General features: G+C 39.5%; 2 protein-coding genes across 4 annotated transcripts; one reads left to right on the top strand and one right to left on the bottom strand.

The window, feature by feature from the left end:
• The first annotated feature begins 1,358 nt into the window (after positions 1-1,358).
• On the top strand, positions 1,359-20,458 carry taf4b (TAF4B RNA polymerase II, TATA box binding protein (TBP)-associated factor). 2 transcript variants are annotated; one of them, XM_055004955.1, is made up of 16 exons: positions 1,359-1,886; positions 3,739-4,233; positions 4,425-4,546; positions 4,650-4,751; positions 5,678-5,806; positions 6,736-6,858; positions 7,120-7,209; positions 7,963-8,100; positions 9,257-9,389; positions 10,221-10,305; positions 10,442-10,602; positions 12,394-12,524; positions 13,690-13,815; positions 14,079-14,135; positions 17,652-17,759; positions 20,060-20,458. In XM_055004955.1, the coding sequence occupies exons 2-16, from the start codon at positions 3,747-3,749 to the stop codon at positions 20,183-20,185; spliced, it is 2,118 nt and encodes a 705-aa protein (XP_054860930.1). In that variant the 5' UTR covers positions 1,359-1,886; positions 3,739-3,746; the 3' UTR covers positions 20,186-20,458. The 2 variants fall into 2 exon arrangements, with proteins under 2 accessions (XP_054860930.1, XP_054860934.1); XM_055004959.1 differs by lacking the exon at positions 1,359-1,886 and adding an exon at positions 1,948-2,379.
• On the bottom strand, positions 14,886-27,841 carry ddx10 (DEAD (Asp-Glu-Ala-Asp) box polypeptide 10). 2 transcript variants are annotated; one of them, XM_035943788.2, is made up of 4 exons: positions 26,385-27,841; positions 23,941-25,124; positions 21,914-22,047; positions 14,886-15,182 (listed from the first exon to the last, which is right to left on the bottom strand). In XM_035943788.2, the coding sequence occupies exons 1-4, from the start codon at positions 27,732-27,734 to the stop codon at positions 14,995-14,997; spliced, it is 2,856 nt and encodes a 951-aa protein (XP_035799681.2). In that variant the 5' UTR covers positions 27,735-27,841; the 3' UTR covers positions 14,886-14,994. The 2 variants fall into 2 exon arrangements, with proteins under 2 accessions (XP_035799681.2, XP_023155436.3); XM_023299668.3 differs by lacking the exon at positions 21,914-22,047 and having other exon boundaries at positions 15,031-15,182.
• Between the last annotated feature and the right edge of the window lie 77 nt (positions 27,842-27,918).

A 27,918-nucleotide genomic window follows, 5' to 3' on the forward strand; every position in this document is an offset into this window, starting at 1 on the left:
ATCACAAATACAGTACATAGTTGTTATTTATCTGTTACAGTTCTTTTCTATTAAGGTAATTATTGTAATTTAATAGGAAATATATGTGAAAAAAATATTACCTTTAACATAGTAATCACCTTTAAATGACAGGCATATAATGGAATGGATTGTTGCGTGAAGAATAACAGAAAAATGTTAGATATATTGCTATTTGCATTTTTTGGTAAAGTTATTAAATTCATGTAAAATGATAAGTTAGCAATTTAGAGAAAAACAAATGTCAAGAAAAGATATCACTTCTAAGGTAGTAACCACCTTTATAAGACAAAAAATATGTGTAGTATAGTAACTGTGTTAAATGACAGCTAAGTAGGGTTACTGATAACAACAACAACAAAAAACATACGGTAAACATCAGATTAGTTGAATGAATGAACAATGCAAAAAATAAAAAAATCAATCAATAAAAAAAGATTAAATATGTGGAACAACAAAAACTGCTTGAAGGCAGTTCTTTTCCTGTTAATGAAGCCATAGACGGGACAGACCCAAATGACAATTTAATTGCTTTAGCCTAACCAAGAATGGTCAAAAGAAGACAACATGTAAATTTAGTATTCTGTAATTCTAAACAAGTACATCCAAGTTTTTTTTGACAAAAATCTCCATCATCCATTATTCTCCAGGGCTTAAAGTCGAGTCCACAGCTGTCTGTGTGTGACAGACTCTCTCCAGCTTTTGATTGGTGATCTGTGACTTTGACAAGCCAGTATGAACCTGAAGAGAGGCAACGGATAAAAGGCAAAGCCCAACCACTGCAGCAAAACTGAAAAACACTAACCACTGGTTTAGCAAAAAATATCTTCTGTGAATGTGAAGTATTGGCTCTGTATAAGCATTGACTTCGAGTTTCTATAATTGAGGTTTCAATGATTAGTCTTTAATAAGAGTATATTCCTAAACAAGGTCCCAATAAATACATCAGAAACTACATACAAGATATATAACTCTGACTTCAAAGTGATTCTTCTGGGCTTTGATTTATTGACCAATTAGTTGGCATAAAATCTGGCTAATTATAGACAATATTTATGTTCCAGCTAAAGTGACAGGTTTACTTTGAAAATGTACTTAGAATATATCCAGTCGAGATGTTGAGGATTATATAAGAAGGGAAACAATGCAAGTATTATCAGATCAAGCTATTTTAGTATGTTTTTAACATAATGACAAGGAAAAAGATTTATTTTATTTTTTTTTTAAACTCATATTTGTACAGTTGATTCTATTGTTTGCAGATTTCCACATCCCTAAGGGAGATGGGCAGACTCCAAATACTGGACATTTTTTAAGACCTTAAGGGCAACAAGACCTTTAAAGGAAATGATGTTTCCTAAAAATTTATTTTGGGCCTACAACATGTTATTCTGAATTATGGACTGCTTTTCCATTTTCCCCCTTTGGTGTGTGTATCACTGACATTTTTTTTTTTTTTTTTAATCAATTTACAAACCATGACATGAGGATTTTTTATAAATCTGTGTCAATATCGACGCCAACACTGATGTGTTTCAACATAATACAGTCCCATCATATAAAATCTGTCATAAAATAACAACCCAATGCACATTTAGGATTATTTCAGACGTCCTGCACAAATTTGCTTCTTCTATCCACACCTAGATTAAGTTAGAGCGTGCAGCTAATGGCTGTTACTTTTTTGAACTCAGATTAGTTTTGTAACACAATTTCAACTGACAAAAATTTGGGGGGGAATCAATTATTAATGTGTTCTTTTTTTTTCAGCGGTAGCAGCTCATCTAGTCAGTTTGCCGCGAACGCAGCACAGGCGGAATATGGTGAGTTCAGGGACCTGCCTCCTGCCCCAACACGTTGAAGGACAGGTGAGCGTCTGGCCGTTTTTAATAATGTTTGAGCCTTGGTGAAGGTTAATGTTTTTCAAGGAAGGGAATCTATGTGTTCTGTCTGTCGTTTGTTTGGATGAAATAAAACTACACTACTCTCAAAATATGACAATGAGGCTTATCGCGGAGGTACTGTGCTCAAGTATTGTGTTTCAGGACGATAAGGTTGCACTATATTCTAAAGTAGACTAGCGACTTAGAATTTGCAAGCTTTTGTTAAGGAGCTAGCAAAAAAACAAAATCGAATTTTATACCAAGAACTATCTCCCCCTCGTAACTTAATTACGTGCACCTGTAGTTTTAAGCTGCAGGTGATAGCTTAGCTGCTAGCTTAGCTCGTCTTTCAAGCAGTTTTGTAAAGTATTTGGCGAGTTACCGGCTGGAGGTTAAAGTTCACAGCACACGTTGTTTCGCGGTTAAATTGCTGAACAATGTCGGTAATGTACCAAATATATGGGTCGTACTTGACAAGGTGAGTGTTTTTTTTTTTTTTGTTTGTTTTAAATGCAGTGTTTTTCTGTGGGATTCGTATATTAGCTTGACATCGCTCCCTGGTTAGCTGTGCTGTTCCCCAGGGAGCTAAGTAACGTTTGCTCAAGTCATGTACTTAAGTACATTTTTGACATTCTTGTATTTTACTCTAGCGTCTTCTTTTTATGTTGTTTCATACCTTACTTCATCCATATCAGTCTGTTATTTGTATATTAGAAGAGAGGCCATGTATAATTTTAGTATACGTTGTATACTGCCAATAAAACTGATTCTGATTTTGAAAAAGGTTTTAAATTACAACACATTAACAGCAGCAACACAGTAGGTTTTTCAACTTGTTTGGCATCTTAAACAAAGCAGTCTTTTCTCAGGATTGTGATATAATTTAAAGTCGAGCTTCACTTCAGTATTCACAGTTTAATATACCTTAAACATGTGATGGAGCATTGTCACATGAAATATCATTCAAATGTTACTGTTCTTTATTGTAATGCAACACTGAATACTCAAAGATAGATATATGGCTTCTAACATGTATTAGACTTAAATGAAATGATATCAATAAAAAATTGAAATAATTCTCATTAGAAAATAAAAGTATTACATTGTAAATAAATATAAATAATGTAATAATCTGACAGAAATGGGTAGGCCATTTGTGGCTCGGGAACAGCCTCGCTGCACTTCCATGTATGCTGCATTCAAGCTAAATAAAGTAATAATTATAAAGAATAAATAAAACAAATCCTGGGTTATATGCTCTGATTAATGTATATCCTAAATTGCAATGTCTGTGATTTGTTGATTGGTTGAAATTGGGATTTTGATTTTTAAATGGGTTAATTGTTTAGCTCTTTTCAGGCTCCCATTTTAGGTGTCTGTGAATTGTTTAAAGCTCCACCAAGGGATGATTGTTTCCTCTAAACCTCTGACATATTATCATTTCAATAAATTTTCTAATGCCTCAGCAAAATATAAAGATTCAAAGAAAATCTGAGTACAGAAGTGTGCCTTAGAAATTCTTTTTTCCTCTACCGTTAATGATGTGACAAGCCCTCAGATTTACCTGCTGCCCCTGTATATAGAACTGAATCTAAAATAATTTAGCTCCACCTGCAGTATTAGTAATACAGTGATGTCAAACACAATAATATAAGTCAAAAAGACCAAACCCGGACTTTTATTTCAGTACTTTAACTACATTTGATTGCTAATTCTAATGAACATAAATGTTTTCATGCTGGACTCTTACTTGTAATGAGGTACTTTTTCACTGCTATGTTGACACTTTTACTTAAATAATTACGATACTTTAGCCACCACTGCTTCTTCGATACAGAAATAACCATGGCCACAAATAAAGGGGTCATTGAAGGCCAAAAGCTGGAGTCCTGTGGTGCAGCCAGGGATGGAGACTCCTCTCTTCAAGTCAGGATATTACAGGTCCCAGCCAAATGTGGACCCGTCAGTGCAGTGCAGCCTCCACCATCTGCTGCAGGGATCTCAAAAGGTGACTGTGTCCCACCGAAAGTCATCTCCAGTGGCCAGAGCTACCAGCCTCCCTCCTCCTCTGTATGTACAATCCCAGGCTCTCACACTTCCCCTCGTTCCATCATGGTGGTTGCAAAGGCAGCCACTCCAGCAAAGGTGAGTGCTACTAGCCAACAGGTAGCAAAACAGGCTCTCAGCCAGGTGGCCTCCTTAAACCAGGTCACAACTCCCGGAAGAACGATGGTCATAGCTGTGCCCAGATCAGCAGCTCCACAGCCGGTCGCCCCTCGACCACCACAGACTGCTTCTGCACAGCTACCAGCCAATATCCAGATACCACCAGGTGAGCTGCAGCTGATTGTCGATTGTAGTCTTGACTGCTCTCATTTGTATTTTTGTTTTACAATTCTGACATCTTGCATTCAGCGAGCTGTATGTTTAGTCTGTGTTAAAATGTAAATAACTGTCATGAGCTTCTCACCATGTGCGCATACTGCAGCCAGCACCTCGAGTATTTTTTAATCTGATTGGCAGGTATGATGTTAATCCGCAGTGACAGTGGTCAGCTGATGCTGGTATCCCAGCAGGCTTTGGCTCAGGCTCAACAGGGACCAAGAGCTGTCAGTGGTCAAGCACCAAGAATACTGGCATCACCGGTGTGTGTCTGCTGCCTTTTATATGTTTTTCTAAATTTTGCACAAGAAGAACTCACGTCTTATGTGTCCTGTGGTCTCGCTTGGCTGTCGTTTTGTAATTTAGGTATCTGCAGCAGCTGGAGGTAAAAGTAATGAGAAGGTGACTGTGATCCGGATGGCAGCTCCCTCAAGTTTCCAGCCAGCACCAGTCCAAAAGACAGCTGTGGTAACAACACAAGAGCTGGCTGACATTTAGCAAGCAGTTATAATGGATCGTGTAGCAACATGGATACTGCTGTATGCACACATCCTCAGTAACAGATTTAGTTGATACGACTCCTGCAGCAAATGCACATTAAAAATGAGCCTTTCTTCAATTTTCATGACTTCAAGTTAGTTTTCCCTTCAGAAATGAACCTGAGTGGCTGAAAGTTGGCATACAACTGCAATGATGATTATTTTTCTTCTTCATAATAATAATAATAAAAAACTAATGATGGTGGGATATTCAAGGGTTATTTAATTTTTTTCAACTCTTGTCCCAACATCAATTTACGTCCTCCCTGATTGTTTTGTAATTGGTCCCATGATGATGAGCTATCCTTAAGCCTGCTCCCTGATGATCATAAAAACATAAATTCTGCTGAAAATTGAAGTTGGAAACTTAACCCCAAAGACATGGCAGCACCTTGAGTTTCTACTCATTCTGATTATAAAGTCGATCTCTGCACCTAGTTCCCTTTACAATTGGCCACAAAAAAAGAAGCAAATGGTTGGTTGTGAGAATTGTTAGCTTGGCTTTTCCTTGTCCTAAGTAATGACAACATAATAATAATGAAAAGTTGTTTATTTGCAACATTAAAAAAGTTCTAAATGGTGGAGAATAGAACATATGGGGATTAATTAATAATGTGACATTCAAGCTTTGGAAAACTGAATCTTCACAGTGCAGCTTATGGTTCCTTTAACTGTATGAGTGTGAGAAGAGCAGATGTTTAACTTGTATGATTTTTGTTTTGTTCAGAGCAGTGTCCCACCAGTCATCCTCCAGATCCAGCCTCGGTTCACCTTCTGAATTATTGCAAGACAAACACGGATGGTTTATTTTCAATATCGTCTCTCTTTGGGTGATGTATTTTACATTGTGTTCAGGTGATTGGTGTGGCACCCAAACCAGCTGTGGTTCAGACTCTCAATGCTGCGTCTGAGCGGGGGAGCCATCCTCGCATTCAAACGGCCACCACAGAAACCAAAAAGGATCCACCACCCACGTTCAGTCAGGTGAGTTCCAGTAGTTATGACCTGCATACTCAGTGTGGATGTCACTTAGCTCAGAAAACAAATTTTGGTGTACACTGCCACACAAGACAACAAGGAAGTAAACAAACCTGACCAACAGTATCAAGGTAAACTTTCTTTAAACACTTGTTCCTGCGAGTGTTAAGGCCGTTCACACTATTTAGACTAAGGTATTTTCTACTCTGCTCTGTTGGGTGATGGGGTATAGTGGATTCACAATATGTTTCACATTTGTCTTCAAAGCAAATTATCAAGTAATTAAATTCATAATGCACTAATCAGTGAAATGATAACAGACTGTGAGCTGACCATTGTGCACCTGCCCATATTCATGTAATTGATGATTCAAGCACAAGAACTATTTAGAAGTATAACGCAGACAAATAAACTAGCTGTTTTAAGATGATACACAATGCTGATTGTTGAGCGGTGTTATGCAAACTGTTCTTCGCAAACTTTACACTTAACTTTCTCGCCATTTGATCAAAATGCAGTCATACTGACAACCTCTTTGGCGTTGTGTTTATTAGTTTAGAGCTGACTCAGTAAACATTCAATAAATGTTAAATTATTTAGATTTAAGTTGTGCCAGTTTAAAGTTGTGTAAATGCAGGGGTGTTTTGCTGATAATCTGTTCCTTCCACAGCCACAAATAATGGATTAATCCTGAAAAGCTGTTGATGTAGCGCCTTTCTCATTAAGAAAGTAACACTGACAATTTGGTCATATAAGCATATACTGATCGAAACGTTGACCTGGACACTACAGCCCTTGACATTGCATAGTCTTGCTACAACTACTGTTTAGGCAAAACGTGAGTTTAACAAGTAATATAAAGCTGCATAAACACTGATGCATTTGTTGCAAACAAGTAGATAGAAAATAATTTTTGCCTGACATTTCACCAACAGGAGACCCTGGAAAGTGTGAAGAAGTGCAAGAACTTCCTGGTTACTCTGATCAAGCTGGCTTCAAGTGACTCCAGGTCTGCCGACATGGCAAACAATGTCAGAGGACTGGTCAGAAGTCTGCTGGTACGTATCCTGCATTACATATTTCTGTCCAGTCTAGTTTTGCCAAGATAATGTAATACATATTTTTAACAAATCTTTCTACTAAATAGACTCAAAGGCATTACTTTGATATAGCCTCTCGGTTGCTACAGGGGTAGTGTTGTCAAATTCTTGTTGTTTTTGTCATACGGTACATTTGTGCTTAAGTAGTGTTCATCAATTTTAACTGATCAGATTATTTACTTGGTACTTTACGCGTATTTGTACTATTTTAACTTGCAGGAAGGGAAGGTGGAAGCAGAGGAATTTACAGAACAGCTCTATGATGAGTTGAAGTCGACTCCGCAGCCCTGCCTGGTGCCTTTTCTAAAGGTAGGGTGAGACTGTACGACATTTAACCTCCTCGTATGTCTGCAGACCCTGTCATTATTTTGATGATCGAAATGCAAAGAATTTCGACTAGGGCAGCACAAGTTATCGTTCCAGCATCCACAATGTAATCATAGAGACAGAAAAGTCTGTGTGACAGAACAGAATTTGCTCAGATTAAATTTTTATTAGATACACTGATTTAAAAAATGTATTGCAAAGACACTGAGTTTGCAGGGTCCATGTGTGCACAGCAAAATGATTGACAAACAGGAGAGAAATACCAAAAAAGGAAGATTTGGTTGTAAAAATAAGTTTGGTGTCACTTTGGTAACTAAGTGGGGACTGGAGACTTCTTGTGCACAGGTGCCTAGCTATCTTCTACTGTAGCCTGCCTGTGAGGCATTAAAGGAACATTAGTGCCTTGTAGCATCTGTTGACGAGAGAGCCATTTTCAGTGCACTATTGTTTGTATTTTGCCTCAAGGAGATGCTCTGATTACATGTAAAGATTATTATATGTCTTACTTGGATGTAAAGATTTATACATTAGCAGTGATGTGGCACAACATGGAAGTGAAAGCGGTGCTGTTTTTTCAAATATGGAAGTGACACATAGTTTGTCTCAAAAAACAGTGAATAATTGTGATCATTTGTAGTCCTAGCTCACTGAAAATCTTCATGCATACCACTTGTAAAATGGAATTTGTATGATGACATGATTTCTTTCTACTTGCCGTTTCTTCATGTCTGCCAGAAAAGTCTTCCAGCAGTTCGCTGCCTTACCGCAGACCCTCAGTTATTTATCCAACAGGCTTCAACTTCCATCCGCAACCCCACATCTCTGTCTTCCACCGTGAAGCCATCCAGCACAGACCTGAGGACCAGCCAGCAGGTAACCAAATGTTGTTTGGTCCTGTGATGTGGTGAGCGGTTTACATATTACCGTAGCAAAACATGTAATTGCCACTAAAATATGACAAACATTTAATTTGAATAAGTCAAAGAAATGTATTGTAACACCATTCAGTGTGTTTACATGCCCTATAGTAATGAATTATACAGACATCTGCACATGGGTATCAAGAATCTGTAGGGGTAAGATTTTGGTACCAGAAACACTCCGATTTCCATTTGTGTCTTTGTTGTTCTTCGTACACCGTGGTTTCAGCTTCACAGACCCTGAGAAAGTCAGGGATGATGCCTCTTTTTCTGTCACTACATACATAAATGCATCAAAAAATATTGCATGGGTGGGGAGAATATCTGCTCATTGATGTGCTGCGTGTGAAGCACCGGGTCAAAGCTTTAAGCTCTAGATAGTTAGATTCTTATTCATTACTCAGTAGCATTATTGAAGCGTCTAATCAGACCCAGATTCATTCTACTGCAGAACAACAACCCAAACATCTTGCTAGAATCATAGGGGACTATCTTAAGCCACAAGAAGATCAGACAGATGGTCTGAACCACACAGAGCCCTGATCTCAATATCATGGAGTTATTCTGATTACACGAAGAGACAGAAGACACTGAAGAACTGTAGCAGGTTGTCCAAGATGCTAAACAACTTTCCTGCCAAGTATGTCACTGTACCAGTTTTAAAGACATAATATGGACTCTAGATATTTTTCTCTTAGCGGGACTTCAAAGTATTCATGACATTATTGCTAAAACCGTTCTCACTTTACTTTTAGTGTCCAAAAGCTTAGCACAGTTTCTATAAGTGGATTTACATTAATGAGATCACTGCAGTGCATGTAGACTGGTTCTCTGTTCTCTGGTTACGTGCAAACACACATTATGATGCAGTCTTAAGGAAGACATTTGAAACCATGTTGAACACCTCAGTTCTGCAGCTCTGCAGCATGTTAAGGGTTATTTGTGTACGTTATCCTTTTCTGCAAAATCTTCAATGTCAGTTTGTTGTGATTTTAAGTTACGTTTCATAGTTTAGGTAGAAATGTGGAGCAGTCAGGTGTCACCTTTACAACAAGGGAAATGGATGGAATGATGGGACTGATGCTTAATGATTACTCTTAAAAATGCAGGGTGTTCAGCAGGCTCGAGGAGTGACTCTGAGGCCTGGGTTGACGACATTCACCCAGTCAAGACATTACGTGTATAAGAGAGGTGGACCCGCCCCCAGACACACAGTGGTCCAGTCAGGAAAACACTTTGCAGGTAACTTGTCAAAAATCTGAGTTCTCACAATTTGATTCTTAATCTTGGTGTCAAGATACAAATGGAGAATTGATTCTTGATCTAAATCTGCTTGAAAGCTGCAGAAAGAAATGAAAGTGTAATTCATTTTCATGTCACACATTAATTCAAGAGCAGCTGGAAGTTGCAAGTTAGATGGTTATTGAAGTTTTTACAGTACAGACTTTAGGGTTCAAAGGGTCAAATGTTTTATGTAACAGAAGTTGATCTACATGTTCAAGATTAACAAGTTGGCACCAGTGAAACTCATTAGTATCTGCAACTCTGTGCAGCAGTTCAAAAGAGCTCTGAAATGAAAGAGACTAGGCTGAATTATTTTCTTTTGTATGCTCTCTAAACTGCTGCTGTGTGTGCTGGCCATGTTTGTTTGTGCTGGAGTTTGCTATGGCTGGTATTCACAAATACTTCACCTTTGCCTTTCATTGGAAATCCAACTAATGATTCCCCACACCCGTTTAATTTATCAAAGAAAGTAAGAGTTGCATACATGAGCCTTACACTCTCATTATGTTGCTCCGTGGTCTTGCAGATGAGCTCTGCCTTCTGTCATCCATCATTGTAATGTTAACAATGTACAAAAATAGATCCTTCAGTTTTGAATCAGTTCATTGTTCTGTTTCCATAATTGCACAAAAAATAATTGTTTTGGTTTGTAAAGGAATGTTTGTGATTTGAAAACCGAGCATGGTGGAGATAAATGTACATATCAAACTACACCCACAAACTCTCACATACACTATGCTAAATTCAGTGCCACTCTCCAAATAACTTTGTATGTTTGTTTCTTTACAGGAGCTTTTTCAGTAAAGCAGGGCTTCACTCAGGATCCACCTCATTCCTCCAAATCTGCATGCAAGGACAGTTTAGGATCTTACAAGTAATTCATACAGTTAACTGTTTAGAGTCAAATTTGAGGCATCTGTGGGTTTAGTCGAGGTGGTTAGTGAATGCATTATTTCAGTGAGTGTCCTCAGAAAATCAGCAGCACAAACATGTGTCCGTTTGTTTCACAGAGAAGATGATGACATTAATGATGTCGCCTCCATGGCTGGGGTCAACCTCAGAGAGGAGAATGCACAGATCCTGACCACCATGGTCGGCTCTGTGGTGCAGTCATGCCAGGATCAGCTGTTCCTGTCACCTCACCCGGTGCTCAGCCGAATCCTTCACACAGGTACAGAAGCTGTACTGAGACAGAGCAAACCAGTCTTCTAGACGGTTGGACCATAAAGGATTAATTCATCTGAATTCTCATTATTACCGCAGGCTTGTTTTTATGCTAGATCGGGTGATTTAAGAGCAGCATGGCAAATAGCAGTTTGTTATAGATTTGTTAGAAATTATGTTTATTTACATGAAATATTTACATTAAATTATTAGAGCTGTGCAGTAATTTACATGTTTGTGTATCTGCTAGTCTATCTTATTTTTTCAATATATTTATTATTTTTGAATATTAGTCAACTGTGTAAATTTGCACACTTTTAGAACGATGATACCTTAATTGTACCAAGGATGGATGTCTGGCATTGGTTCTATGTAGCAATAGCTGGCTGCCAAAAAAATCAAGTTGATTTTGATTGAAAAATAAGCTGGGCCAGATGTAAAATGGTGACAAATTCCACTGCCTTTAACCCTTACAGGCTGACTGATGCTCTTTGCTTCCCAATACACATCCCTTCTTGGTTTATTTGTTCTTGAATTTGCTGTGATATGTAGCACAAATTAAAAGAAAGTGTACGACTTTGCCTTTCAAGGAAAGCCAGTTGCTTGTCTGTGCAACAAAGTGTTGACGAGAATTTTTTTTAAATATATCAAATTTAATCGTAGTTATAACCTGTGTACAGCTGTGCATCCATCCCACACCCATTGCTGTTCTAAATAACTCATTATGTTAATATTTAGATACGTTAATATCTGTGAAATGAAATATTGACATATTTATATGTTGATGATAATTATATCACAATAAAGAGCAGAACAGGAGCTTTTAATTATGTCTATCACATACTTGTTGTATTATATATGTATTGTATATTGAAGTGATTACTTTATAAAGACAGGTCTTCTACAAAGTAACGCAAAGTTCTTCACCCACAGTCCTGCTTCTCAGTTGAACAAGTCACAATGTCCCTGTCACTTTATAACGTAGAGCTAGTGCATAATGAAAATGAACAGCTGAACTTACCCTTTCTGATGATGCCACTTGTTTCTTTGTGCGCCAAGGAGTGATACAATTTTAAGATCTCCAAAACAGGGCTGAGATTATGTTCCACATTATATGCAAAATAGACATAGAATAATGGATATGCTTTTCATTGCAATGACTCAAAAGTTGTGTTCAAAAGATGAGTGCAGGTCACTCGTGCACAACAAGGCAGTGGCAATCCTAAACTCTGGGAGGCCCAAGGCAAAGTGACCATTATTTGACCCTTGTTTAGGGAGATTTTTTCCCATAAAATACTCCATTGCTATGGTTCTGATTTTGCCTGATTCCAGACAATCTCCCTTACACCAGTTTGAAAAGGTGTCTCTTTTGCAAACATTTTATGGTTGAATACATGTAAAAAGTTAACAATTCTAAAATGCAGTTTTTTCCTTAATATAAAGCCTTAAATAAACATTTGGTGTTTTAGTCAAATGGTGGACAATCTGGATATCCTAGAACTGTCCAGAAAAAAAACACTAAATACAGCATGTAGTGACCAAAATAAGACCTTAAAAGTAATGGTCGTGGAATTAACCTGAAAATACTGTATATGAAAGTGGGTCATCGCTGTTGCTATTTATTCTACCTGTCAAAATGTTTGATGTTAAAAGATCTGTTAACATTCTGTAAACTGAATTTGGTTCCATGTCATTTATTGAGTCTGAGACGTAAAGTAAATATACGGTTCTCATTATTGTTATAAGTTGACTTGGACAAGGGACGCTTTGATGTGTTTTTGTGTGATTCTGGTGTTAGGACAGGCACTGGGAGTAACTGATGTGGGTCCAGAGGTGGTGGCTCTGGTGTCTCATGCTACTCAGGAGTGTCTTCGTGGGTTGCTGGAGAAGCTCACTGTGATTGCTGAACACCGCAAGGCTGCCCTGAAGGTACAATAATCTGAGCCTGACTTAAAATAGGAGAGAACATCCATATTGCCTCATAAAGGATGTATTTATTCTCACTTAAGCCACCACTGTGCAGCCTCACACAACTGTTAGCATGACTGTTCTAAATATGTGTGTGCAATTACAAGTGCAGAGGTGGTCACAGATTGTGTTGCAGTGTCTTAGAAACAGCTTTCACCAAAACTAACAACATTCTTTGTACCGCCTCGTTACTGCTTCAGTAGGTGAATTTACAATGTGCTGTGCACTTGTTACCAAAATACCAGAGTTGTGAAAGGAGAATATTAAGTCATTAAAACACCAAACTGTCATTGCGCTGCTTGTGATGGTTGTTGTGCCACCACAAAAATGGGGACCTTGGTATGGCATTTAATTGGTTTCAAAATCTGTGCACAAAAAACATGCACATTCTTGTGATAAGAACACAGATCACAGTATTCTCGAGTGTATAACCATGCTTGCAAGGAACCTTTCAAGCACGAAACCGTGATGAGAACTTGCTCCCAACTGTTCAAAGATTGCTCACTTGTCAAGTAGATTTGTACTAATTTTATAATTAACAAATAAATTCTGAGATAATCTGTTGTTGAAAAATCCTGCAATGATGGCTTATTAACTTTACAAATTTCAAAGCAGTAAATATTAATTATAGCTCCACCTTTACCTTTGAAGTGACAAACACATTAATGCATCAAGAATTCTAATCCAATAATATAATATACAATATTCTGAAATATGCAATTTTTGCATAATGATAACTTGTAATACTTTAAGTATCTTTTCATAGTAATACATTTGTAGATTTACTTATGTAAAAACTTTTGTGCAGGACTTGTAAATTTTACTTAAGTACAAGATCAGAGTATTGTGCTGCCTTTAAAGTCTTAAAAGTCACTGTGACAAGTGAGTACTGAGTGTTTGTGAAAGTGAGGGGACGGGCGAGCGAGCGAGCAAGTCCTGTGCTCACAGGACCCTGTACGTGCACACAGAGCAGAAATGCTCCCTCACGTGGATGGTTTTCTGCTTCCAGATGCTGTTCAGTAAGCTTGTAGCACGTGCACGCTCCTGGTTTTCATGTGAATGCAGTTTGATACAAATTTTATTCTGTTCGTTAGTGTGACATGTCTGTGTATTTGTGTGGCAACAGGAGGACCAGTGGCATGCTAAAGAGAGTGATGTGCGCTCTCAGCTCCGCTTCCTGGAGGAAATTGAAAGTTTGAAGAAGAAGAGGAAAGATGAAGAGGAAAGAGAGCGACTGCTGCGTTTGGCCAGAGTAAGCAAGTCTAAAAAGTGTAGACTTAAACCAGATGTTTTTTCCATTAGAAACAAGGATATTTTATGTGCTCAAATGTAAACACTCCCAAGTTTACAAGTAAAGTTTCCATTGTAAAGGTTGAAGTTTTTTGTATAAATGTATGTTAGGTCACAGCGGCATTTGATCCAAAACCACAACACATGATCTGTAGAAATGTAACTTGTGTCTGTATTTGAACGTTTTGGATTATTTATTGTACATCTGTTTGTTTGTGGTCACAGAGTCGCTCACACACTGAGGATCCACAGCATCAGCAGCTTAAACAAAGAGCCAAAGAGGTGAGTTTCGTTCTGTTTGTTTTCTACCAGTTTCAGAGAAAAATGTCTGCACTCTAAGCTCCTGGACTTTTGTCAAGTTGCCACTCAAATTACTTAATTTGATGCTTAGCTGTACATAGATTTCTGTGGGGACAAGAGGCACTCATCACAAGGATCTGATATGGTCACCATTTTTTTTTTATTTAGATATTTGTCTGGATGGATAGCTTCCATCTCCATTTAAGAAAACAAATTATGCCCACAAAACTATCTTTTATAAAATACGTCTTACACACGAGAACACAAAAAATCTCCCCAAAAAACATTCTGTCATTTCATTGTTTCTGCAGGTTTAGAATGCAGATGCTGTGGAAAAGGAAGTATGGTGCACAGCAGGGATTTTAACATTCAGATGATGTGTCAAGTTAAGTTAGCTGCTAGTGCTAACCAGATGTCAAGAAATATATATATATATATTTGCCACTGTTGTGGTTTTCGTTTTAGGCACATGGTCATGACACACATGGACATGCACAAATTCAGGTGTGATATCATTTTGTAAACTCAGTTTTCCGTATCCAAACAGATAGCTATAAACCAAAGTTTTTAAAAATCTGCACTTAAAAAGCTTTAATTCCTGTGAGCTGCAAGATTCCAGTCTGAGGGACATTCACAGAGAGTTCAATGAGCCTGACTAGAAGCATGTACCTGGAGGCATCACCTGTGGGTAAAAGTTATACACATAAATCAAAACAAATAAGCACAAAGGAATAATCTCACTTTGATACACATTTAATAAGGAAAGTAAAATCCGGAGGTGAACAGAAGGTGACCAGGGTGAAGCTACTGAGGTTAAGTTTTACCGTGACTGGACTGGATTTCATCGGATGAGGACCCCACACTGGCTCCCGCACACACCCAGATGTCCATCAATCCTCAGAGCAGGCTGGCAGGAGTGCAACGCTTGGATGGAAGTGGTAGTGGACACAGGGAAAGACCGTGTCTGGTAGGGTCCACCACTGGCCCCTACTGGCTCGAGCAGCCTCAATCTAGCATGCCTCTGGAGACCTGCAGAGATGCCACAGAGAGAACAACGGAGGGCCGTGAGGCTCCATTATAAACAAACAACTCTCTTGTTACCATGGATGAAGTGTATCACTGAAAGGTATCGTTATTGTTTTGTCACACAGGCCTAGTCAGGCATCACACTGATAACGTGCTGTTCTGAAACTGGAGACTCTCGTACCCAGAATATTTAGCTCATGTGGTAGATGCCCTGACTCTGGTCCAACACTTTGTCTGAATTTGTTGTACACGGTGAACTGGTTATTCACGGATAAACCCAACCTGATATCTTTCATATCTGTGAGCCAGTGGAAACTCTTGAGAAGTGTTGTTTGGGAACTCTTTAAATCCCCACTATTTTTCATGCTAATTGTTCATTTAGTAACATGATAGTGTGTGTAATGTTTTTTGCCAGCAGGACACGGAGACGCGTGAGGAAGATGAAAGGCACCAGCAGCACTGTGGCTATTTAGGGAGACGGAAACACCACACATAGCTTGTTTTGCTTCTCGGGCTGCTGTGTAGCTCCCAGCCATCACGCCCCCAGAGGTTTCTCCAAAGCCACAAAATCTGTTCATTTACATGCCCCACTACTGCCACCCCCTACACATTCTATCAACTACTGCACCACACACATGCTAGCACTCTGCCAAGTCTGTACCTACGCTTGGAGCTTGAGTAGGTGTGGTGCTAATTGGAAATTACTTTCATTGAGGCTATTTCTCAGCTTGGAGTTGAAGCCAGCAGTGAATAAAATGCGTTAAGTGACACGTTTAATGAACTTGGTGCGAATTGCTTAATGAACCGTTTGGGATTTATGATTCGCTGTGCTGTTAAATCCCTGCAACTGTTGAAGGTCAGACATAGGGGACTTGTTTTAATATAAGGGTTGTCACACAGTCGTTTCTAATTGGAGGTTTGAAGGGTAATTTGGTTTAATGCAGCTTCTTGTTTTTGGGAATATGGTTAAGGCTGTCAGTCCTTGTAGTTTGGATCATAGAACTGAAACACAATTTTGGCACATTTTTGGTATTACTCATTCACAAAGATTACCCATCGCTCTATGTTGTGTTTGAAGCCTTTCATACCAGACATGTAATTGTGTTGGAGAATGAACTGTAACGTTTTGAACATGTGCAGGAAAAATCATCTCAAACTGTAGTCGTCATGAGTCCAAATGTGGAAACAGACTTTGACTCTGAGACAGACCTTTATAACAGACCCACAGTTAGGGTGAAGCTCACTGGAGACTCAAATTCTTTTATTTCACAGCATGTGTTTTTTGTTGAATTTTTAAACTCTGTTACGTCATCGTTAACTTTTATATTATGTTGCATAAAACTGTAAAACTAGCTTAAAATTTTAAAGGATTAAATTTAAAATTATGTTTCCTATTAAGTCTAAATTTAGATTCAGTGTAATTCTTTTGGACTGAAACTTCAATCTCCTCTTTAACCCTTGAAAACCAAAGCAGCTTCAAGGTTTTTTGTTTGTTTGTTTCTTGTTTTTTTTGTTTGTCTGTTTGTTTTTTTTGCTCCTGTCACATTTTTGCTCACTGTGGGCCAATTTTTCACTTCGATATAAAGTCCTACAACTCTGTTAACAATACAAGCATGGGAAAGAATACAGAGAACTCAACAGTGTCTTCTGTGCAATATGACAGTTTTAATGCCATAAAAGAAGAAAACATAACTATAAAAATGTTCAAAACCGAGAATCAATATGTACAACACTTTTTTTGCCTACAGAAATGTATCTTATATGATTTGTTCAAGAACTATCTGAAAGTTAAAAACACAATGATTCTTTATTTTTACAGTTTCTGGCTCTGACAAGTGGTGTCATTTTGGCAATGTTTATGTTTTTTTTTTTTTTTTCTAAGAAAACATTCCTTTCAAAGCCACCGGCGGGTTTTGGGAGTTCAGAGAGTTAACAGATGAAATGACAGCTAACTTAAACACCTGTTGTTCTCAGAAAAATGTTGAATACCTGTCATACATTGCACGTTTTTATTGACATGCCGCCAGAAGGGAGAAGACACTGTAGTTAAAAGGAATGACATTGGCAGCAGGTGATCTCAGATCAGCAGACGGGAGTATGACATGACTCTGTGTTACACGGATAAAATTAGTGCCATGGAAAAAGACATTGCACTAATGATTTTATCAAGATGATAGATACTAATTAGGCAAGTGTTGAGCTCGGTTAACGGCTACTTAAAAACCAGGGAGTCTAAAATGTTAGAATATTTTATCTAATAGAAACTGGCTTCAGTTCAAGGCCTGGGTCCTGAGCAGGGAATCCAAAAAAGTCAAGAAGTGAAAAAGAGAAAATGTATTTCATGCTGGCAAAACATTCATTCATGTGGAAGTGTGACTGCAGAAATTAAAAGTGTTAGCAGCTGTGTAACTCTTTGTTCACCACATTTTCGCAGTTTTTTTTTTTTATGTTGTTGTTGTCTTCTCCTTTCAGCTACAGCAAATGGAAGAAGCTCAGCTGCAGCAAAGAGAAGCCAACCTCCACGCACTGGCTGCCATCGGGCCTCGCAAGAAGAGACCCCTGGATATGATGGAAAGCCAGGTGGGTATGTGTTAAAAATCAAACCAGGGAGGAGCTGGTGTGTGATACTTCTTTGTTTTCAGGAGTCCAGTCTTTATTTTTTGGTTTTTGTTTGACTTGACAAATATGGAAACGATTTTAGCCACTCTCTCAAAGATCTTCTGAAACAGCTTGTAGATGAGATGAAGTTGAATCCTAGAATAGTATTAATACCTTCATAAACAGACTGAAGTAGAGCTAAATACTCCCAGCTGATATTTCACACAAAAAGCCCGCCAGAAGATTGTGTCGTTATGTCATTTAAACTGGTACAAGCCTTTTAGTTTGAAATCGATGAAGACTGCCAGTTGTTAAATGTTGCTACCTGGCTGCCTCCAAAGAATCAGTTAAGAACAAAACGTCCCTGAGTGCTTTGCATTAAGGATGAAGAAAAAGCAGCACAGTTAGTTCTACTTAAATATACAACACCACAAAATACAATCTAAATTCAGCAGTGAGTGTGTGGCACCAGTGATGGACAGAAAATATAAGAAATAAATTAAAGAACCTTAATGTCACAGGTTGACAGAATGGTTTGCTTTAAAGTCCGGCTCCTCCACAGCTGATGCAGACACACAGGAAGTCTGCAACTTAACACCATTAGCATTAGTGAGACTGTTAGTTTAGCTCACTGAGTCTTTAATTCTGTATGTGTTTTAGTTGCAGCGCTGCAGGCTGTAGGTTTAAAGATGAGGACGCTGTGTTCGCTGCACACTCTTCCCACTGCCTTTGAACTCCATTACTCAGCGGAGTCGGCTGCCTGCCGCCTCTGTCTCTTTCCTCTCACAGCCACAGGGCTTCCTTTACCTCGGCACTGACTTTACCTCAGCAAACACCGATGGCAGGAAGTATGGAGGAGTGATGGCAAGAGCTCTTCTGAACATCTGGCTTTGCACAGTTTTTCTTTTTTACTCTTTAATGTCCTATTAGCTGCGCTTCAGTGTAGTTGTCAAGTGAATTTAAGGCAAACTTTTGAAATGTTGCAATAGGAAAAAAAGTAAATTAAGCATGTTTGCATGAACTGCTTTGGAGTGAATAAGCTAGGCTGTGTAGTGTCGTCAGAAGGTCAGTATAGGCAGTATAGTATATGTTATGCATGTCTCATTGGTGTAAGAAGCACAGTAGAGGAAGCCAAAAACATAACCAGATGTCTGCCCACTGCTAAAAAACCTTGAAGAAGAAGCAAACTAAACTTTGTCCATTTACAAGAAGAAAATGGCGATAAATTTTCAGGAGTTATTCAGTTGGGAAAGTTGTAAATAATCTTTCATGCCATTTCCATTAACTTTCTGTAATATTATACTTCAGAGTGAGCATTAAAATACATTGTTTACACTTCAGATATCCCAATCAAGTTTTTGACTCATTTATATTTAGTGTCTGCCAACAATGAGTACTAACCTGAAGTACAATAAACTTCAAGTACAATAAAGTTTTTAAAATCAATCCACTGGAAAAGCTTCACAACTGAATAGCTGTGCAATGCATTGCGAAAAAATACGATGATAATCTGTATTCTGTCAGAACATGTAGAATAACTGTAATGCCTGGTTGTAATTGCAGTGTAGCAACCTGAGGAGGTGGTTCTTTGATCTACAGCCAGTTCTGTGTTAGCTAGCAGAGAGCATTGTGGGAGTTTAGTATACGCTACCATTCAAAAGTTTGAGGTCACTTAGAAAGGTCCTTATTTTTGAAAGAAAACACTTTTTTCAATGAAGATAACATTGAATTAATCAGAAATCCAGTCTAGACATTGTTAATGTGGTAAATGACTATTCTAGCTGAAAGCGGCTGATTTTTAATGGAATATCTACATAGGGGAACAGAGGAACATTTCCAGCAACCATCACTCCTGTGTTCTAATGCTACATTGTGTTAGTTAATGGTGTTGAAAGGCTAATTGATGATTAGAAAACCCTTGTGCAATTATGTTAACACATGAATAAAAGTGTGAGTTTTTATGGAAAACATGAAAGTGTCTTGGTAACCCCAAACATTTAAACGGTAGTGTATTTTGAGTTTATGACACTTATTATCCTCTGGCCAGAGTTTATGTGTTTTCATTTATGTAACTATTTGCAACTTATTCTCTCTCATCTTCATGTGTGTGACAGCAGTTGTGAGCAAAGAATCAGTCTTAGTGACTTTGAAATAGTCTTTAGAATACAATGTCAAAAAACTTGCCATTCAGCAACAGGTTCAGGTTAATTTCTGGGTGTCATATTTATACAGGATAATTATTTTAGTGTGTGTGTGTGTGTTGTTGTGTGTGTGTCTCTCAGGTGCCTCTGCTGCCCAGGCAGGGTGTCCACAGAGTGACTCGGGTGATGCTGAAGGACCTGCTGGCCTGTATGGAGCAGGAGCGCTTCCTTCGTCACTCCCTCATTCTCTACAAAGCGATGCTGTGATGCATTGAACTTTCTCCTATTGCTTAATCCATGAACTGCTCTAAAATTAATAATATGTAATTTTGCATATACAAGATCCCAAAATAAGTTTTGGGGTGTTCTGTTTTTTCCCTCCTTCAAAGTTTGTTGCACTTTGTTTCAGAACAGATACCTTTGTTAGTTTGCCTTTAGTTTGTTGTTCAGAAGAAACAGTAGTGCTGATCAGTGTTGGCAGCTGGTCTCCGATAGCACTCACACTTTTGGTTGTTTATTGTTTTGCCACTAAAATAGTTGAACTCATCACATGTGTGTGCGTCTTTTGTTTTTAGCAGCAATGGCAGAGTGGTTCCAGAGATGGTCAAGTCACTGCTTTGGTACTGATGAAATGTCCGAGTTACTGAAGTGAGTGAAATGTTCCATAGGAAGATTCAGAATTTACTTGGAAACCTGGAAATAATTTTAACATTGTCACTTTTTGCTGATGGTAAACTAAGCTCTTTATAGCAGCTGGCAGCAGAAATCATGTTTATGGACTAATTGACTCAAAGGGTGACAAACTCTGCGCTGAACCTCTGAACGCCCCACAGAGCTGTGAGCATTTGAATGCACCGTAATGGAAAAAGTTTTACTTGTTGAAGGGAAACATATTAAAGAGGTACTGCACACTTTTTTTTTAGTATCAGTATTTGTACAAATCGGTCTTACTATAAACATTAGTCACAAAAATAGATGAGATAAACTTTATTGGTCCCACAGTGGGGAAGGTTCACCATTACAGCAAGTGGTACAGCTGCAATGATTGATCAATTAGTTGTGAAGTGTAAAAACAAGTGGCAGCTATTTCATAGGTTTTTGTTTTTTTTAAAAATAGTCTAAATTATCTGATCCCGGCTTCCTACATTTAAATATTTTATGGTTTCTGTGACAGAACATTGAATATATTTAGGTTGTGGACATAACAAAACATTTGAGGACGTCATCTTGGGCCCTACGAATTAACATGTAATAAACCAAATGACTAAACTTGTGGGGTTTCTGTAGCATTACTGTTCTTCAAAACTGGTCTGAATTTCTCTAACATTGCAACTTACTATTGTGAAAAAAGTAAAGTAAATGAACTTCTACAGCATCTGAACGGTCAAGCTTAGAGAGGGGTGGGTGGAAAGTGAGCCAGAAAGTTCTGCACTTTTTGGCAAAATTAGGGATTTTTTTTCCCCAATTTGGCCCTACCCATGAATTTTTTTCTGATGTAACTCTTCAAACCACACATTAAAAATATGTTATGGAAATGTTGCAGTCTAAGCACAATCTGATTGGTTACAATCACAAGCAACAGCATATCAGCACTGAAGAATAAATATTTTAATTAGCATATAAAACATAAATTACCGTATTTATAGTGAGTTTTGTGTTGAAGACTGGCTCGCCATAAGTCAGATTAATCTACAGTAAAATGTAATAAAGATGAAAGTGTTTGACAGTGAGTGTGAATGAGTGGACACAGTGGAAATTGATATTCCAAAAATCTTTAAGCTATAGATAGATATATTAGTCCTTTATTGAACCTGCAGTGGGGAAATTTTAATCAGATATTTAAAAAAAAGGTAGTTCAAACAGACTGTAGAGCCATCATTCATTAATTATTTATTGAGTTATATAGAAATAATTTTTATATTTTTCCTGCAAATGTCATGATAAATTTCAAACGTACTTCTCTGTAGAATGTCACATAAGCATTAGAAAACTAACCTGATAGCTGAAGTGCCAGAGGAGCTGCAACAGCAGCCATGCTGTTTATTAGCTCCATCTGCTGGACACAGAATGCAGTTGTACATCTCATTGTAGAAACTATCCCATATCCGACTTCAGTTGGACAAAAATCACTACAGGCCAGAGGAAAACAAGTTTTACATTTAGGCGGTGAACTCTTTCTTTTAAGCCGTGATTAGTCAGGTATACTGAGGTGTGAACGTAAGCAGGGATTTAATCTCTCACAGACCCTCTTTTTAATTCACTAAATCAGCTACATATGTTGTAGAATTGTATGTAACACTGATTGCCTTTGAGAGACAGCATCAGTGTGTGCACATCTGTATAAATCTTCACGGTGACACAAAGCTACTCCAATGCAGCTCTCATGAATGTGGAGTCAAAATCAAATTATCAATCGAAACACCAAACTGAGCAATAAAAATACTTTGTCTCAATAACCAGGTTCATTTCAAAATTGTGATAGCGTTCTCTGACATTAAATTAAGGTAAGTATTCAGTACGTCATTAAATACAAAACCCCCAGTTTCCTCTGATGAAGAGGAAAATTATGAGTTGATACATAAGAACTCTGAAGGAGAAAGATCAAGATTAAACTGACAGTAAAGTGCAAATTCAGTCTGAAATCTCTACTACAAAGTCCTTCAGCTCGCCTGTAGTTACATCAATTATGTACATAAAATCCTACAGCCTGTCAGGAAGTTTTAGTTATATGATGTCATCCCATTAATGAAAATCAACTGTCCTAAAATCAAATGTGATTATGATTTGTCTTTTGCTATTCATATTCTGCCTTTATTGTTTTACGTTAGTGGTATTGGTGTGTTTAAACACTACCCATTTACTGCAAACTTCCTCCAAGTTACTGGGCTCTCTTTTTTCCTTGTTCACAGCTGAGATGTTTGGCTTTGCAGCAAAATCTGTCAATAGATGCTCACTGGAATGGAGCCGGTTGTATAGAAGTTAAATGCCTCAAGATAAACGGTTAATTAAACCACAGCAGAAGGAGGAGGAGCAAACAGTGAAAAACAATGTGTAAATAGTGACTGAAACAGAAACATTTGTGCTACTTTTATCTAGCCGTTTCTACACAGATGAATGGAAAATAACTCTGTTACTTTAAAAAAGGATTACAATAGCTGCAATCAGGGTGAGTGACAGCATATGTATGGATTATTTGATGTACATTTGTTCTACTTGAAGGGAGCTTCTTCACTTTTGTATTATGGAGTAATTTAAAGAGGCAGTCCATGAACCTACAAGTCAAAACAGTAGTATACTGTTTGCTGTGAGTCTCATTGAGCTTTATCGTGCTGCCAGTTGTTTCAGCTTGTGTTAATATATAACAGAAAGCCTGAATTACAAAGTGTGTGTGTGTGTGAGACTGATGAGATCTAACATGAACACATTTTCTGCCAGTGTTACTACAGGTTTCGCTCCCCAAATAGATGTTGGCCAGATCTGAAGAACACCCACCAAAATCATAAGAACACAGAGTAAAAAGCAGCTGTTGTATTTTTTAACCAGTTTTGTTCATTTGAGTTTAATTACTCAGGCATTAATCAACACTTTTGTGAAATGACAAAGTATGAAAATGTATTGATTTCTGTCAGAAAGATAACAGACTCCTTGCCTCTTCTGTATACAGACTGATGATGCTGACAGTCCTGCATAGTCACATTCCGAGCCAGGAAAAACCCTGGATGTCACGTCCATCTTATTGAGTTACCATCAATCACTTAGGATCAAATCACCCACTCAGTCCTGACGAAGAGGAATGTAGAGAACTAGAACCCAACTTTAAGGAAGTGAAATGCTGAAACACTGGAGTAACCTTTTAATTTGGTGATTTTTTTTCTGATTTAAACACAGTCTAGACTCAAAAACAGGGCAGAATGAGCACATATTCTTAAATTTCAATTCAGCTTCAGATGTTTCCTCATTTAACTGCTGACTTTTCTGTTAGAACTTTACTGATTTCATGATATCCGTAAACGCTTCTCTACCTTTGTCCACTCAGCAGATGTAAGACCAACTCCTCATCTTCAGCCAGAGAGAGACCAGTGTCCAGAGCCTTGTGTTCATCCTCCAGCTGCTTCAACTTCTTCCTCTTCCCTGCTGAGAGCTCCTCCTCCTCCTCATCATCACTGCTGTCACTGCTATGCTGACGTTTAGCCGACCTTGTCTGATCCTCCTCCTCATCTTCCTCCTCCTCAGAGTGCAGTTTGTCAGGGTCCGGCAGGGTGCTGGGGTCGAACTCGTCCTCGCTGCTATTGGCCAGGTATGCCATCACTTCATCCTCCTCGTCCTCATCAGATTTATTTCCGCTCCTCTTGCTCGCCTCCCGTCTGGCAGCCTTTTCCTTCAGTCTCTTCTCTCTGTGTTTGGCTTTCACCTTGCGGCTGTACTCCTGCTTGTCAAACTCCTGATCCTCCCGTTTCAGCCTCTCCTTGGCCTTTTCCACGTTGATACCCGAAACCTCGTCGTCTTCCTCGTCCGCAGCAGCAGTCACGGTGCGCTGGACTGGTGGCCACAGCTGCACGGCTTCCCCCTCTTCACTGAAAGTCACTTTGGTGTTCACCTGGAAGTTTCTCTTGAGGATCTTTTTGGCTTCTTTGTACTTTGTCTCTTTCTCTGTTTTGTTTTTGGAGGCCTCTGCAGGCTCCTCTGGACTCTGCTGCTCCCCCGTCAGATTGAAGACGTCCTTTCTTTTAACCGTCAGCAGGTCAAAGTCTCGTAGATCATCGTCGTCCTCGTCGTTTTCACTCACAAGCAACGTCTTGGACTGATCCACATCTTGTTCGTTACTACTTTCCTTGTCCTCACTGGAGTCGTCTGAGCTTTCACTTTCCTCATGAGGAACTTTTCCTCTCAGCTGGGCCTTAAACTTCCTCAGCTCTTCCTCTTCGTCAGACTGTTCCTCCTCCTCCGCTCTCCGTCCTTCTTTCTCAGCTCTCTGAGCCTGAGCTTTGTTTAGGAAGCGAACCCTCGGAGCCACAGCGAGGCCCAGGGACAGAGCGTACTCGTGAAGCTGGAGTTTAAACACATCAAACACTTCTTTGTTCTTCATCAGAAAGACGGAGCGCAGGTAGGAAACAAAGCACCGCTGGGCTCTCTCCTTCTGCTCCTTCTCCTGGGCCAGGAAGGCCTCCAGCTTCTGCTGCACACCCTGCAGTTTCTCTGGGTTCACCTGGAATCAGAAAAACAACACAGTCAATCAATGCAGATGTTGATGGAACACTCAAAAATCTTTAAGTTTGTGTTGCTTATGTTGCACATAAATGTATCCTGAACAGTTTTTGTAGATGTGTAGTGCTGTGTGCAACATTTTGGAGAGTGGAGAGTTTGTATCTCATGTTCTTTTTGTCTGTAATCGAACTCCATTTAGTTTTCAGGCAACTGAAAGGTGCTTATTTTACCAGTCTAACCCATCAAACAGCTCTTAAATTTAAAACACATTTCATTCCACAGAGACACACTGTTGTAGGTGATAGCAAGCAGTGTGCATTTAATTATCTGAAAATTTGAGATTTTACTAAAACAATATCCTAGATTAAGCACTCTTCAGCTCTTTTAAAAACTAATTAACTCATTTTTAATTGACTCATCCAAATGGCAGAAGAAATCCTGGAGTCATCTGCATGGCTATCTGATAAATTCTCTAACCTTTATCTCTGTTTTTGGCCTCTACTGACTGCTTAGTGCTACTAATTTTTTTAAAGAAAAAAACAGTCTAAATTCATTTAATCTAGCTTCTTGAATGTGAATATTTTCTGGTTTCTTTCACCCTCTATGACAGTAAACTGAATATTTAAGATCAAAACAAGACATTTGAGAAGATTATCTTTGACTTTGCGAAACACTGATCAACATTTTTCTCCATTTTCTGACATTTTATAGTCAAAACTAACAAACTAATTGAGAAAATGAATGAATGATAGTATTTTTTTTAGCTTATTTGAGCTTTTTGTCTGAATACGGCAGCCTCCTGCAGCTGAGCACCATGTTATGAGAGCAGTGATGCAGTAAGCCTGTGAACCAGACAGCTAAAAGCGATGAGCTGATAATCACTTCAGAGCAATGTAAAGCCAAGAGGAACTGCAGATTCAGCTGAGAAACACCTTTCACATTGTTTTCATGTCATTTCAGACATTTGTGTTTTTGAAAATATAGATTATAATCACTTGAAAAGAAAACTGTAACAAATAATTTAGATTGCTGCTTGAATGTCATTTTTTGTGTCTATTTGCACATTATTACAGGATATATTGTATACTGCGTACTTATTGTTTCAGTTTTCAGCTGATCACTGGACATAAGTTGCGAAGTAGAAACTGATGACCACAGAAGTTTAGCTGTACAGTGCTGACTCTTAATATGATGGACACTGGTTTATATCTTCTTCCTGACTGTGTGTATGTCTGGATGCTGTGGATGCAGAAAGCCTCACTTGGATCTTGTTGATGGGAACCTTCTTGTCCTGCAGCTGCTGGACCATCCCCTTCTCCTCGGAGGGCAGCAGCAGCAGCAGAGCCTCTCCTCCCTCCTTGTACCTGGCAGTCCGGCCCACCCTGTGGACGTAGGTGTCTGCATCCTCTGGACAGTCGAACTGCAGCACCCAGTTGACTGCAGGGAAGTCCAGGCCTCTGGCGGCGATGTCGGTGGCAAAGAGCACAGCATTCTGCTTCTTGAGGAAGTCGTTGTAGACCTCCACCCTCTTCATCTGCTGCTGTTTGCCGTGCAGGGCCAGGATGGGCATGCCGGGTCGAAGACGGCAGAAGACCCTGAACAGATACTGCACCTCCTTGCAGCAGGCGAAGAAGACGATGACCTTCTTCTTCAGGTGGCTCCTGATGAAGGAGTAGAGCATGTTGACCTTCTGGTGGAGCTCACAAACCACGTAGCTCTGCTCCAGGGTGGCCGGGGTGCTGAACTTGGCCTTCTCATGAACCCAAACATACTCTGGATCTTTGAGGCTGAGACGGGCCAAGTCTTTGACTGACTTGGTCTGCGTGGCGGAGAACAGCAGCGTCTGTCTGGACTTGGGAAGGTTCTCCACGATGGCATTGAGAGTATCTGCGAAGCCCATATCCAGGATGCGATCCGCCTCATCCAGGACCAGCATGTGCAGATCGGAGGCGTGGAAGGTGGCCGTCTCGTCCATGTGCTGCAGCAGCCTGCCCGGGGTGCAAATGACGATGTTGGTGTGGTGGATCCTCTCCGACTCGCTCTTCAGGTCCTTCCCGCCGATGATGAGCCCCGCGGAGAACTCGTGGTTCTTGCCCACCTTGCGGAGCACTTCGAAGGTCTGGTAGGCGAGTTCTCTGGTGGGGGATATGATGAGAGCACCGAGGCCGTCCAAGGAGCTCCACTGCTGGCGGTACAGACACTCCAGAACCGGTATGAGGAAGGCTAACGTCTTCCCGGAGCCGGTCTTGGCCGCTCCGAGGACATCTTTCCCCTGCAGAGCGAAGCCGATGGTCTGCCTCTGGATCTTGGTGGGCTGCCGATACTGAGCCTCCTGCAGGCCCAGCAGGGTCTTCTTGGAGATGGGGAAGTCTGAGAACTTGACAACCTCTTTCGCGTTGATGTCTCCGTACCTGCTGACCAGCCGGTCGATGTACTCCTTCTCCACCTGCCACTCGGGCTTCTTCTTCTGGGCTCTCTCTCGCTTCACTCGTGCTTTCGTCTTGTCGTACTTTTTCTTCCATTTCTCGAAGCTTCTAACGGGGTCATCGTCGTCTTTCTTCTTCGGTGGTTTCGGTTTCTTCCCGGTGTGCTTTGAGCCTTTTTTCTCCATTATTTAAGATGAATATAGCAGTAAAGGAGCTTTAAAGACACATTTGCTGCACTTGGGGTAAACAGCGTGGAGAAAACAGCTCCTCGACGCGTTTAGTTTGACGTCATCACCACTCGACGCTGATAGTGGGGGATTTCGCCCTCAGTCTTCCCTGGCAGGCAGACCCACCTACACTAGAGCCTGA

The sequence above is a fragment of the Amphiprion ocellaris genome, chromosome 2, assembly GCF_022539595.1.
Source record: "Amphiprion ocellaris isolate individual 3 ecotype Okinawa chromosome 2, ASM2253959v1, whole genome shotgun sequence".
In the NCBI taxonomy this organism is placed as follows: Eukaryota; Metazoa; Chordata; class Actinopteri; family Pomacentridae; genus Amphiprion; species Amphiprion ocellaris.

Coding starts and splice junctions, on each gene's coding strand:
- ddx10 (XM_035943788.2), bottom strand. CDS start 27,734: ATGGAGAAAAAAGGCTCAAAGCACACCGGGAAGAAACCGAAACCACCG. Junction 22,048..23,940: donor CATCTGCTGAGTGGACAAAG/GTAGAGAAGCGT, acceptor TCTGGCCTGTAG/TGATTTTTGTCCAACTGAAG. Junction 15,183..21,913: donor TCTGGCACTTCAGCTATCAG/GTTAGTTTTCTA, acceptor GCATCTCTGCAG/GTCTCCAGAGGCATGCTAGA.
- taf4b (XM_055004955.1), top strand. CDS start 3,747: ATGGCCACAAATAAAGGGGTCATTGAAGGCCAAAAGCTGGAGTCCTGT. Junction 10,306..10,441: donor GACAGTTTAGGATCTTACAA/GTAATTCATACA, acceptor TTTGTTTCACAG/AGAAGATGATGACATTAATG. Junction 12,525..13,689: donor ACCGCAAGGCTGCCCTGAAG/GTACAATAATCT, acceptor GTGTGGCAACAG/GAGGACCAGTGGCATGCTAA.